Below are 12,928 nucleotides of genomic sequence, written 5' to 3'. Positions count from 1 at the left end.
CCTTAAATAATGGATATTTGAAACATAAATGGTGTAGGCATATATTCTTAATCCTTTGAGGAAAAATTATTAAAATTGTGGCAGTTTACTAAGCCACGTAAAGCAGTTGTGAACCACTCGTGATTAGTTTCAGTCTGCTTGAGTGTATTATACTCCCCCTCCCAGTGGCCAAGTCGAACACACCAAAAGGAGCCACAATATGATGCACAACCTGTTCTTTTTTTTTTTTTAATCTACAGTACATAAAGTGACATAATACTTTTGATTTAATTAAACTATGCAGGTTTACGTAATGTTATAGTCCAGATGTGCACATCTTCATTATTGACATTTTGCTCAGGCCCATTTGAGGTCACAGCCAGTATTTTTTTCCCCCTTTTCTGCAATTAAAGAGACAATTGTTTACAGAGCTGTTCCACATTCAAAGTTCATTGTTTTCTGTTAGAAACATCCACCCGGGGTCCTCCCTGCATTCCTCCAAAAGCTCTGCAAATCCCTATTTCATGGAGAAACGGCGATGTCTATCTAGTGTTTCCTTATTTTTCTGCAGAAAGGCACTCGACTTGTTGACTTCCTCTCCCCTCCCTTCCTTCCTTCTCTCCGAAGGTACTCATCTGAAAAAATGAGAACAAAGTGAGTGTTCCTGTTCTCTTTCTTAAGTCCCTCCAAAATAGGCTCATCTGTGGAAGGGCCGCGCATTGTCAGGAGGGAGCGGGAGGGAGAACGGCCGCACGGCGCCACGGCATCACAGCAAAGCAAGGCTTGGGCAGGTATGCTACGCACATACACGTCGGAGTAGACACGCACGGGCGCATTTCCATGGTACCGACGGTTCTAAATTGATTTTTTTGTAGATTAGATAGTTGATGACTTTTCATGCAAGGCACACTTGCCTACAAAGATGCATTCTGATAATATTAGTTTGCAAGTGGACATTGTGCCACTCTTATGCAAAAAATGCCACTTTTTGTCATGTTTTCCTCTTTTTCTGTCACTCTGATGAATGCGCTTGCATCTCACACCATTGGTCACAATATTAGATACACCAGAGACCCAATACTGGAGCTGTATCACCAAATCTGCCTTGGCTAACAACAATGCTCATTCCCTGATTTTTATTATGATTATGCATGCTACTGACAGGTTGTTCTAATATTTTGGTATGAGTAAGTGAGAGGACCATTTACTGCAACCAATATAAACCACAGTTCAACCACAACATTACTAAACAAATACCTCTCTGGAAGTGTAAATCAAATGTGAGCATTATTATCTTTGTAATGGTAAGAAATTTGATGCACACACACACACGTAAATGACTGTAAATGATTGGCATCAATATTTGTTTTGATTGCACACTTGTTTTCAAAATTTAAATAAAAACAATGAAATGACAATAATGAACGTGACCTCCATAACCAGGATTTCATCATCAACATTAAATCATGCAGTGTTGTCAAAATATTATTCCCAATTGGTTAAGTTGTGCTCCAGACTGACTATTATTTGCTGTTGTCAAACCCAATAGAAAACCTTCGATAGAATTAAAAAAGTGTGACTCACTCGCTGTGTTTAAAAAAAGGTTTAAAAACAATAGTGTTGATATGCAAATTAGGTATGAAAATGAGCATAAACTTTTTTTTATTTTTATTTTTTTATTGAAAATAAATTACCTAGTAACATGGGGTACGACCAGGAACGTAGCCAGAACATTTTCGTCGGGGTGGCCAGTGTGATTTTATAGTAAATAAATAAATAAATAAAATCTAATATAATAAATAAGAATAAAATATATAAAAATAATTATAACATTAATAATAATAATCATAATCATGAAGAGAAATCACAGATACTAAAAATTTTCCCTTTGGTATGGGTGTGGCCAGAGAGTGACAAGGGGTGGCCTGGCCACCATGTAGCTCCGCCCCTGGGTAGGACTATAAGTTCTTGTATTTCTTTTTAGGAGCATTGAACTATGACATCTATTGATGATCCTTTTCTTTCTTTCAAATTTTTATTTTCATATCTTGCAATGTTTATATGGTCACTCCCTCAATCAATCAATCAATCAATCTGCTCCACACTTTAGCCCAGTAGTGGGCAAACCCGGTCCACGAGGGCCGAAGTACTGCATGTTTTGGATGTTTCCCTTCTCCAACACAGCTGGTATATGATCAGCTCATCAGCAAACATCAGCCTGATAACGATCCTGTTGATTGGAATCAGCTTGTGTTGGAAGAGGGAAACCTCTAAAACCTACAGGACTCCAGCGCGCGAGGTCCGGGTTTGCCCACCCCTGCTTCAGCCCATCGATCAGTAATATAGTTAAATATTTACCTCACAAATCAATTTACCGCCCCTAAATTTTCAACTTTTCAACAGCCCTGGTTGAAGGTGAGTGTATAGGTGGAAGAGAAAAAAGGAAGTTATTTTCTAAAAACAAAACAAAAACATGAACAGACAAGAAAAAAACGATGGAGAAGCGAAAAGATGACAGGTGATCTTTTGACAAAGTTCCTAATTTCAGGATAGGGGATCTTTGAGAAATTAAGAAGTGAAAGATACAGTATGCAGTTGTGAATTGAAACCGCATGGTTTCAACCGGGACTTGTAAAAGTTCCACAAATGATGCTCTCGGAGGCAAGCCTTCATCAAATACAGCACCGGTCAAGTGCTAAAACGCACTTCTTATTTCTTTCTATAGAAAGAGTCTGTGAAGTTGGTGTCCAAAATCCAATTACAAATGGAGTATTATTGTCATTCATAATAATAATAATAATAATAATAATAATAATAATAATAATAATAATAATAATAAATATACAGCTCTCTTTACAATAGCCTTTTTATTTGACCATTTATGACTGAAACATCTTCTAATTAGTAGATTAACACATTATCTGTTCTCATTGGGTACTCCTGCAAGCCTCTGGCCAATAGTTTTCAGACACAATTTGGGTTCGAATTTCCCGCCCTCTGTCTTGGATGTAACATCATGTGCTCATTGTGTATGTGAAGCAGGGGAAAATGCAGTTTCATTTTTTGGCCACAGGTGGCAGTAGTGATTCGAAATTCACACAGCTGTATCTAGAGAGAGTTTGGCCAACTTGATTTCAGCAGGGTAACAAGATGGCGTCCGTATGTCATGTGACCAGCAGTTGACCAATCACAGCGTGACCAATCGTGATTGGTCAACTGCTGGTCACATGTCACAGCGTGACCAATCATGCTGTGATTGGTCAACTGCTGGTCACATGACATACGGACGCCATCTTGTTACCCTGCTGAAGCAGAGTTGGCCAAACTCTCTCTATATATGGCTCTGGAAATTCAATTTTCTGCATCCAGTAGCTTTAATTAATTTCATGTTGACAGAAATTTCTTCACCTTGGTTCTGGTTCAAGAACTGTAAAAAGAAAATATCAAATGCATTGCAGGAACTAAGATGTCCTGGCATGACCTAAAAGCACTTACCAGTGTAAGTCTTAAGGCCAAGAAGTATATCTAAAAATGATGAGTCGTTTGATGGTCAAGCTCATGGTCCTGACTGATTGTAACGGCTAACAAGCTAATAAATTCAGGTTCTGGGTTAGGTAAACCCGATTTATTGATTCACGGAAGATCATGATTGAAAATGGAAAGAAAAAAGACGATTAATTCGCTTTCTGCAGGGTCAGGATGGAAACAGTCCATTTGTCACCATCAGCATTCCCAGAGGACCCTCGTCAACCAGATCAGCACAGGTTCTACGTGACCCCACCTCCCATCATTATTAAAGCCCCTAAATGTTCCCTTTCAAGATATCCCACTGGTGACAGCCCACTGCGGGATCCGCCTGGCTTCTTCCCCATGCTAAGCCCCAGTCACACCCACAGAGAGGGTTCCCAAAAACGCAAAAGGACTCCATTCAAAATGGATGCCCCCGGGAGTGAGAGCGGCGAAGAGGAGGAAAGCAGCACCCCCAAAACAGTCCTCTCCTTCCCGCCTCACCCCATCCCCTTGTCACCGACTGGACCCGGTATGATCGAGCTGAGCAGGCTGCAGCTTCATCGCAGGATTGATGTCCCAGTCCCGGTGAAACGAGAGCCTCTCAGCCCCCCTCCCATGTGGCCCCCGCCTCCTTTCCTCATCCACCCGTCGTACTTCCCACCTCTCCACCACAGCCTCATCCCGTATCCCTTCTTCATGCCCGGCCCCGTCATGCCCTTCCCGCTCAGGGAGGACGTCAGGCCGGCACACCGCGATTGCGCCGCCGCCCCTCGAGGTGCGCCGAGCGGCAACGAGAAGCCCGCGTTCGGCGTCCACGTGGACGACAGCTACTACGTGGACGTGGGCGGCGAGCAGAAGCGGTGGAAGTGTCGCATGTGCGACAAGTCCTACACGTCCAAGTACAACCTGGTCACGCACATCCTAGGCCACAAGGGCATCAAGCCCCACGGGTGTCATCTGTGCGGGAAGCTGTTCAAGCAACTGAGCCACCTGCACACACACCTGCTCACGCACCGGGGAATGAGGCCGCACAAGTGCCAGGTGTGCCACAAGGCCTTCACCCAGACCAGCCACCTGAAGAGGCACATGATGCAGCACAGTGACGTCAAGCCTTACAGGTACATTGTTCAGTGGTGGCTTTATATGGAAGTCAAGTTTCTTAGTCACTTGTTGCTAGGTAGAATTGATGCGGTGCAATGAAAAAAAAGAAGAAGCTTATTTCTTTTTAAATTAATGCTTAAAAAAATTTGAAAAACATTTTTAAAAATGTTAATTGTTTTTCAAAAAAAAAACTAATATGGAGGTACTTGCTTTCACAAATAATCGAATAATTTATATTAAATTGAGTTTCTTTTTCGAGCCTGATATATTTTTCTCATAAATTCATAAGAAAATCGATTTTTAAAATTTTGTATTTTACTGTTTTCTTGAAATGTACTGTTCACATTATTTTAAAAGTATTTACATTCTTACAAGACCTGACTTATTGCACTTTAACACAATTCAGAATCTTTTTAATTTATATTTACAGTTATTGAATTTGTTTTTCACTGGTTATAATAAAAAATAGAGCTAGGTTTAAAAAATCGAATACCGGGAATCATTTTCGAATTGATTTTCCTTTTCGAGCTAGATATCTTTTTCCCATAAATTCATAAAAAAATTGATTCTTTTTTTCTATCTTACAAGACCTGACTTATTAAGCCAATTTAGAATCTTTTTAATTCATATTTACAATTAATGAATTAGAATTATGAACATATTTTCATCTCAATGTTTACTCGTCACAAATTATTATAGCGGTTACTTTCATTAATGAACTAAATCATTTACCCAGTTACTGCCTCCACAAAATTTTGTTTAAGATTTAATGTTTGTAGAGTTTTAAAGTATGTCCTTGATATTTAAAAATAATTGATTTTCCATGATTAATCAATAACGGATTGAATCAAAGGCAAACCAATCAAATCGGGAAAAATCCGAATCGAATCGAACTGAACTCTTGTGAATGAGTGAAAGAATGACAGTGAATGGATATCCAACACTAATAAAAACACAAATACACAAAAAAAAAGCCAGTTGGAAATACATTATTTTCAGTGAGCTAAAAACATACAGTATAAAAATGACATGTTGATTGTTTTGCTTTATTTATTTATTTATTATTTATTTTGTAATTTTGTAATTTTGTAATTTTGTAATTTTGTAATTTTGTAATTTTGTAATTTTGTAATTTTATTTATTTAATTATTTTTTAGACAAATCCCAAAATGTAGTTACATGCTTTTAATTGATAAACAATCACATACATACGGACATAAATTAAAGATAAATATAGCATGGCATAGAACACGTACCAATAACATCTACCCTTCGCTTGCCCATCCACCAGCTGCGGCGTGTGCGGCCGAGGCTTCGCCTACCCGAGTGAGCTTCGCGCCCACGAGTTGAAGCATGAGAAAGGCCAGGACAACGTATGCGTCGAGTGCGGTCTGGACTTCCCCACACTGGCCCAGCTCAAGAGACACTTGACTGCCCATCGCGGCCCCACCTTGTACAGGTGAGACCTTGAGATCTAGAGAGGCTGTGTCACCAAAACGCAGTCAATGAATTTGGCCTTGACTGGCAACTTACATTACTTACTATCATTTATCTATTGGACGAATATGAAGTGGTCATGTGAAATTGAGACTAAAGAGACAAGCGCTGTTGTTGCCGCAGGTGCTCCGAGTGTCAGAAGACGTTCCAGTACCCGAGTCAGCTGCAGAACCACATGATGAAGCACAAAGACATCCGACCGTACATCTGCAGCGAGTGCGGGATGGAGTTCATCCAGTCGCACCACCTCAAGCAGCACACGCTCACTCACAAAGTAGGTGATGCATACACAGTCAATTTCGTAAATTGTACTCTGAAAAAGAAGAGAGTAAAATATTATCTATAATTAAAAAATATATACTCAAGTATTAAGGAACAATCCCACAACCTTCAGCATGGGAGATGGCCACTCTATCACTTGAGCTGTGCCATGCCTGTACGATTAATCTACAATTTTACGGTATCTTTTATTTTGAAATTGTTGTCGTTTCCTGCTTGTCAGGTTTGGGCAAACCTTTGTGCTAGGAGCCAAATTTGAGTTTAAAAGTATTTTTTTTCTCGACTAAAATTCACAATTTGTCAAATGTAATTATCCAAATGTTTAGTCAAATTATGGGCTGTCAAACGATTACATTTTTGAATCAGATTAATCACATTTTAGAATTTTGATTAATCACGATTAATCGCTTAATTAAAAAGACTGTTTTTATCAACTTTGTTTTGACCGCCAAATTTGAAGAGCACCAATGTTATGAGGACGTCTTCAAAAAGATTTGGATCCACTGCACATGCTCATCCTCCTCTTTTTCTAATCTGTTAATTATTTGCATAATTTAAAATGGGAAAAAAATGGCTCCAATATTTTGGCATGAACAAATATTATCTATAAACCTGTGCTACCTTTAATATAACGATTATCTGCCGTCAAAATTAATAGTGTGATTAATCTGTGTTAATAAATGATTAATGCAATAATTTTTTGTCATTAATCTAATCAATGAGTTAATGCTTTAACTTCGACATTGCTAGTAAAATTATTTGCAAATTTTTTAATTTCATGATTATTTTTTATTCATAATGACTCAATTAAATAATTAATTAATGAGATGATCAAATAAAAATGAAACAAAATAAATAAATAAAATGTAATTAAGCAATTTTAGAGAGAAAATACAACATTAATGCAATAAATATTTAAAAACCTTTGCTAATGTAGAAGAACCTCCTGTGTCTGTTTTCTACATCAGCTGATTTTTTTTTTGAGGGGGGTGGGGCTATATATACGTATACGAAATTAACGAGGCTCTTGAACACTTTAACTCTGCCACCAGGGCGTGAAGGAGCACAAGTGTCGCATCTGCGGCCGAGAGTTCACGCTGTTGGCTAACATGAAGCGCCACGTGCTCATCCACACCAACGTGAGGGCCTACCAGTGCCACAAGTGCTTCAAGAGCTTCGTGCAGAAGCAGACGCTCAAGGCCCACATGATCGTGCACTCCGACATCAAGCCTTACAAGTGCAAGGTGCGTGCACACAAGGGGTGGGCAAGATATGGCCCGGGGGCACACTCACGACCCGCTAAATACTTTCATCTGGCCCACCGGAGTCCTGTCACATTTATTGCATCAGTTTAAAAAAAATTGGATAACTGAAATTAAATATTGTCCATTTTTAATTGTTTTTAAAAAATATATACCTTATTAAATCGTTTGAGTATTTTTTTTTGTGAATAATAAAATAATGTGAAGTTTAGCTACATTAATTTCAAGTGTTTTTATTAATGACTTTATTTTATTAAAATATTAATAAATAGCTCATTAACATTAAGTTAATTAATGGGATTAATTATCCATCCATCCATTCATCCATCCATCCATCACTCTAAAAATAGTTGGGTCAAAAGTAACCTAATTATGGATCAAAAATTTACCTATTGACTTTATGGGTGAATTTGACCTAACTTTCTGGGTTGTTTTTTTACAAAATTACCCAATTTTTTCGACCCAAGTAAAGGATCCGACCAATATTTATAAGTGTTTTCACGTTGAAAGACCCATTTCTTGACTCAAAGTTGGGTCAAATCGACCCAAGTAGATGATCTGTCCATTTTTGACCCAACTGTTTTTAGAGTGATCCATCCATCCATGCATCCATCCATGCATCCATCCATGCATCCATCCATCCATCCATCCATCCATCCATCCATCCATCCATCCATCCATCCATCACTGTAAAAACAGTTGGGTCAAAAGTAACCCAATTATGGATCAAAAATGGACCTATCCACTTTATGGGTCAATTTGACCCAACTTTCTGGGTTGTTTTATACAAAATGACCTAATGTTTTGACCCAAGTAAAGGATCCGACCAATATTTATATTTGTATTTTTTTGCTGAAAGACCCATTTTTTGACTCAAAGTTCGGTCAAATCGACCCAAGTAGAGGATCGGTCCATTTTTGACCCATAGTTGAGAGTTATTTTTGACCCAACTGTTTTTAGAGTGATCCATCCATCCATGCATCCATCCATCCATCCATCCATCCATCCATCCATCCATCCATCACTCTAAAAACAGTTGGGTCAAAAGTAACCCAATTATGGATCAAAAATGGACCTATCCACTTTATGGGTCAATTTGACCCAACTTTCTGGGTTGTTTTTTTTACAAAATGACCCAATTTTTCACCCAAGTAAAGGATCCGACCAATATTTATATTTGTATTTTTACGCTGAAAGACCCATTTCTTGACTCAAAGTTGGGTTAAATCGACCCAAATAGAGGATCGGTCCATTTTTGACCCATAGTGGAGAGTTATTTTTGCCCCAACTGTTTTTAGAGAGATCCATCCATCCATCCATCCATCCACAAAAATACCTGAAAAGTGTTAAGCGAAGCCAGGGAGATTGTTTCTCTTGACCTTGATGTTTAGAAGAAGGCCAGGGAGCATGACCAGATAGCAGGGAGGCTTTTGGCAGCGGCGGGCCTCCTCGCTTATAGGAAGGATATCGGCGCACAAAACCGCCTCTCTAACAATGGCCTCCCGCCTCCCCAGAGATGGAGGCCCGCAAATAGATTTCATCTCGCTTTCTGTGCTGCTCGGAGCGGGGGTGGGGGGTTAGGTGGGTGGGGCTCTTCCTGTTTTCTCACGGTCCTCTTGGACAGTGCCGAGTCCCTCTCTCCTCCTGGAGGAAAGGACCACCCTAATAAAAGAGAATGGAGAGGAAGGACAACGGAGGAGTTGCCCTTCCCTGTTCTGTTGCTTCCTCTCGCTCGGTCCCTCTGTTTTCCTTCTGTTTGTGCGTGAGTGTGTGTGTATGCGCGTGCTGATGAGAGAGGGAAGACAGAGGGAGAGGAAACGAGGAAATCAGGGACGGCGGGGGGATTGCGTTGGGTGTATCAGAGGGGAAATGCCTGCACATTCATTCACCATTACGTGTAGTCATTCAACAGAGGTTTGGCAGAAACAAACATCATAAATGTGGACATTTCATTAGGTACAGGGGCGATTGGCTGGATAATTGCAATTTTTCTCTTTGCCTTTCAGCTTTGCGGCAAGGAATTCAACAGGATGCACAACCTCATGGGCCACATGCACCTCCACTCAGACAGCAAACCCTTCAAGTGCCTCTACTGTCCTAGCAAGTTCACACTGAAGGGAAATCTGACCAGACACATGAAGGTGAAGCACGGAGTCATGGACAGAGGCCTGGATGAAAGACGTAAGCACCTAAACACATCCACCATGTTGAATCATGCTGATTATCTGTTAGCATTTATTGTAGCTTAGCGATTTCAAAGTGCACTGTAAAAACTGTTGGGTCAAAAATTACCCAAATTGGATGGAAATATGGCCCAACTCAAATTTATGAGTTATTTAACACAAAAAGGGTCCTATTAAATGAATAACCCACAGAGCAATCCAATCTGTTGTTTGTGGGTTATTCATTTGACTTTTTAATTTTATAACCCAATTGGATTGGGTCAAAAATGAGCTGACCCAACTTTTTGAGTTATTTAAGAAATTTGTCAATGTGGATTTGTCATTTTTTTGGGGTTGTTTTGTTGGTTATTTGTGGGTTAGTCATTTGACCCGACTTTTTGGATTAATTGAAAAACCCGATTGAATTGGGTCAAAAATGAATTGACACAACTTTGAGTTATTTAAATTTGTTGATACCAATTTGTCACTTTGTTGCATTGTTTTGTGGGTTATTCATTTGACCCAACTTTTTGGGTTAATCGAATAACCCAATTGAATTGGGTCAAAAATGAATTGACCTAACTTTGAGTTATTTAAATATGTTGATGCCAATTTGTCAATTTGTTGCATTATTTTGTGGGTTATTCATTTGACCCAACTTTTTGGGTTAATCGAATAACCCAATTCAATTGGGTCAAAAATGAATTGACCTAACTTTGAGTTATTTAAATATGTTGATGCCAATTTGTCAATTTGTTGCATTGTTTTGTGGGTTATTCATTTGACCCAACTTTTTGGGTTAATTGAATAACCCAATTGAATTGAGTCAAAAATTAACCGACCAACATTTTTCACTTATTTAACCCCCCCAAAAAAGGCCACAAAGCAACCATTTTTGGGGGTGTTTTGTGAGTTATTCATTTGACCCAACTTTTTGGGTTAAGTGAATAACCCAAAAAGTTGGGTTTGTTCTCGTTTTGACACAATTTGGGTTATTTTTTATCCAATTGTTTTTAGAGTCTGTGCTACGCACCTAAAGGGGTAGGCTTTCTCTCTCTATTGGTACGCAAAAGAATCACTGTCTAAGTCCAGTTCAGTTGTGTTTAACTTTTAAAGTCAGTACAGTTGCGTTTATCATTAAGAACCGTTGGGTTTTAAGCAGTAATTAAGGCAACAAGGTCATTTAAATGGCTTACTTCTGTTATTTCAGTGTTCCGACAGCGGGGACGCTTCTGCCAAACCTCTCCCATGAGCCTCCTGGGCCGTTTCAACCAAAAAGAGCCCTTTGACCTTTCCCAGAAGCCCCCAGGCCTGCCGGGTCTTCATCTCCCCCAGTCTGACGGCGAGAGCGTGCCTGGTAGCTCTTGCCAAGAGGAGGATGAGGAGAGTTTGTACAGACACAGCCAGTACAGCCCTGACGAGGATTTACAAGAGCCCTCGGGTGGTGAGGAGGTGACAGATCGGGGGTCTACGGCTAGAGACAGACGTTTGAATGCAACATGGACACGGATTGAGTCTCATTATAAGGTGGCTGAGAGAAGTCATGGAGAGTCAGGAGACCACGCTGATGAGTCTGAGCTGGAAGAGGAGCTTGATAATGAGACAGATATTGTCAGGGAATTGACAGACAGGGAGGAACAAACGAAGAAGGACGACGAAGAGTGAGAAGAGGATGCGGGTTTTGCAGAATGTCGATAGTTTGGGATACTTGTCTTCCTGGTTAAGAAATTAAAATGCAATACAACTTTTCCAAATATTCAATACAAAAGCCGAATATCCCAAAGTTTTTTTGTGATTGTTGGATGCGTGAGGGGTGAAGGAAGTGTGCATTTTCTGAGCTGACTGCAAAGTGAACAGTAGCAATGAAAGCTGTGAAAAATACATTTTGTATATAATTTTTTTTTTTTTTTTTTACAATTGTTCTCAGGTCTTTGCAACACTGAACATTTTTGCTACTTTAATGCTATTTGGAAAATTTTCAATATCACTGTATTTCCCCAAATAATGGCCTGCACTCCCATAAATATCATGAATAAATAAATGCCGCACCTTAAATCGACAATTCTTTTTTTCTTGAGAGAAAATTTTGTAATGCATGTATAGTGTGTGGCTTATTCCATTGCAAAAGGTCAGAAGCATTTTAACATTGATGGGTATAGTTTTAAGTTATGGACGCCATAATGTAATATACAGCATATTTATTTAGTGATAGAAATATATTTTATTTTTGCAAAATGATTAAAGAAAAACAATTTTAAAATTGTATTTTTCATATAATGCCCCCTCTGCAGTAGAGTAAATAAATATCCTTTGCCCCTACATGAGGAATTACGGTATTTCCAGCAATAATCTTGTAAATCATTGTATATATGGTGGGAATGATTTAGCAGAATGTGAGCTATACTGGAATCCTTGTGAAATAAACTGTGATTTTGCATTTCGTCTCATTTTGCTCATTTTGTTCTTTTTATGACTGATTAGCATCATTAATGGGCGGCAGCTTGCAGGTGGAACCAAGCATGATTCTGTGAAATCAAAAGCAGAAATGCATTTGGCATCTTTACCGTATGAACAAGCCCAGAGGCTGCATACACGTCCACATTTGAAAAAAAAAAACTTCATTTCTGTGACTTTTCTCCTCCCGCTGCTTCCCTTTCAAAGCAGAGGAAGAGGAAGAGAAAACACCTCTCTGCTTGTCTGTCTATAGCTAATTGTGATCAAACAAGCAGCAGGTGTCCCACACAATGACTTCATATGTGTGCATGAGTCACAACATAAGCATTCATTGTGCTCAGCCAATCAAGACAATAGTGGTGGAATCATCTATTCTAAAATATCAACTTCATATTTTTGTATAACTAACAGACAACAATTCTATTGAAGTTTTTTTTTTTTTTTTAGGATATCTGCCTCATGGTTTTGAGGTTCTGCATTTGAATCTCGACTCAAGTGGAAATGGAATTTTCTGCCCGTGCTTGTGTGAGTTTTGTAGGAGTTTCCTCCCACATTACAAAAACATGCATGTGAGCTCCATTGAAGACTCTCAGTTGTTAATAGGAATGAATGTGAGTGCGAATGGTTGTTTGTCTCAAAAATAGATGGATGGAAATGACCAGTACGGGTTCTCCATTTTTGTTT

At 39.2% G+C, this 12,928-nt stretch overlaps 1 protein-coding gene across 1 annotated transcript; it reads left to right on the top strand.

Annotated features, from left to right (window-relative positions):
* Nucleotides 1-713: 713 nt before the first annotated feature.
* Nucleotides 714-12,227, top strand: znf366 (zinc finger protein 366). Its single transcript, XM_077561798.1, has 7 exons — nucleotides 714-770; nucleotides 3,672-4,607; nucleotides 5,882-6,049; nucleotides 6,211-6,361; nucleotides 7,419-7,610; nucleotides 9,635-9,809; nucleotides 11,001-12,227. The coding sequence occupies exons 2-7, from the start codon at nucleotides 3,679-3,681 to the stop codon at nucleotides 11,453-11,455; spliced, it is 2,070 nt and encodes a 689-aa protein (XP_077417924.1). The 5' UTR covers nucleotides 714-770; nucleotides 3,672-3,678; the 3' UTR covers nucleotides 11,456-12,227.
* The last annotated feature ends 701 nt before the right edge of the window (nucleotides 12,228-12,928 follow it).

Source organism: Vanacampus margaritifer, chromosome 3 (genome assembly GCF_051991255.1).
Source record: "Vanacampus margaritifer isolate UIUO_Vmar chromosome 3, RoL_Vmar_1.0, whole genome shotgun sequence".
NCBI lineage: Eukaryota > Metazoa > Chordata > Actinopteri > Syngnathiformes > Syngnathidae > Vanacampus > Vanacampus margaritifer.
This window is presented reverse-complemented; position numbering and strand designations above follow the sequence as displayed.

Bases quoted from the DNA above. Each gene is read 5' to 3' on its own strand.
- znf366 (XM_077561798.1), top strand. From the start codon at position 3,679: ATGGAAACAGTCCATTTGTCACCATCAGCATTCCCAGAGGACCCTCGT. The intron at 6,362-7,418 runs GTAGGTGATGCA...CTCTGCCACCAG, and splicing joins AGCACACGCTCACTCACAAA to GGCGTGAAGGAGCACAAGTG. The intron at 9,810-11,000 runs GTAAGCACCTAA...CTGTTATTTCAG, and splicing joins CAGAGGCCTGGATGAAAGAC to TGTTCCGACAGCGGGGACGC.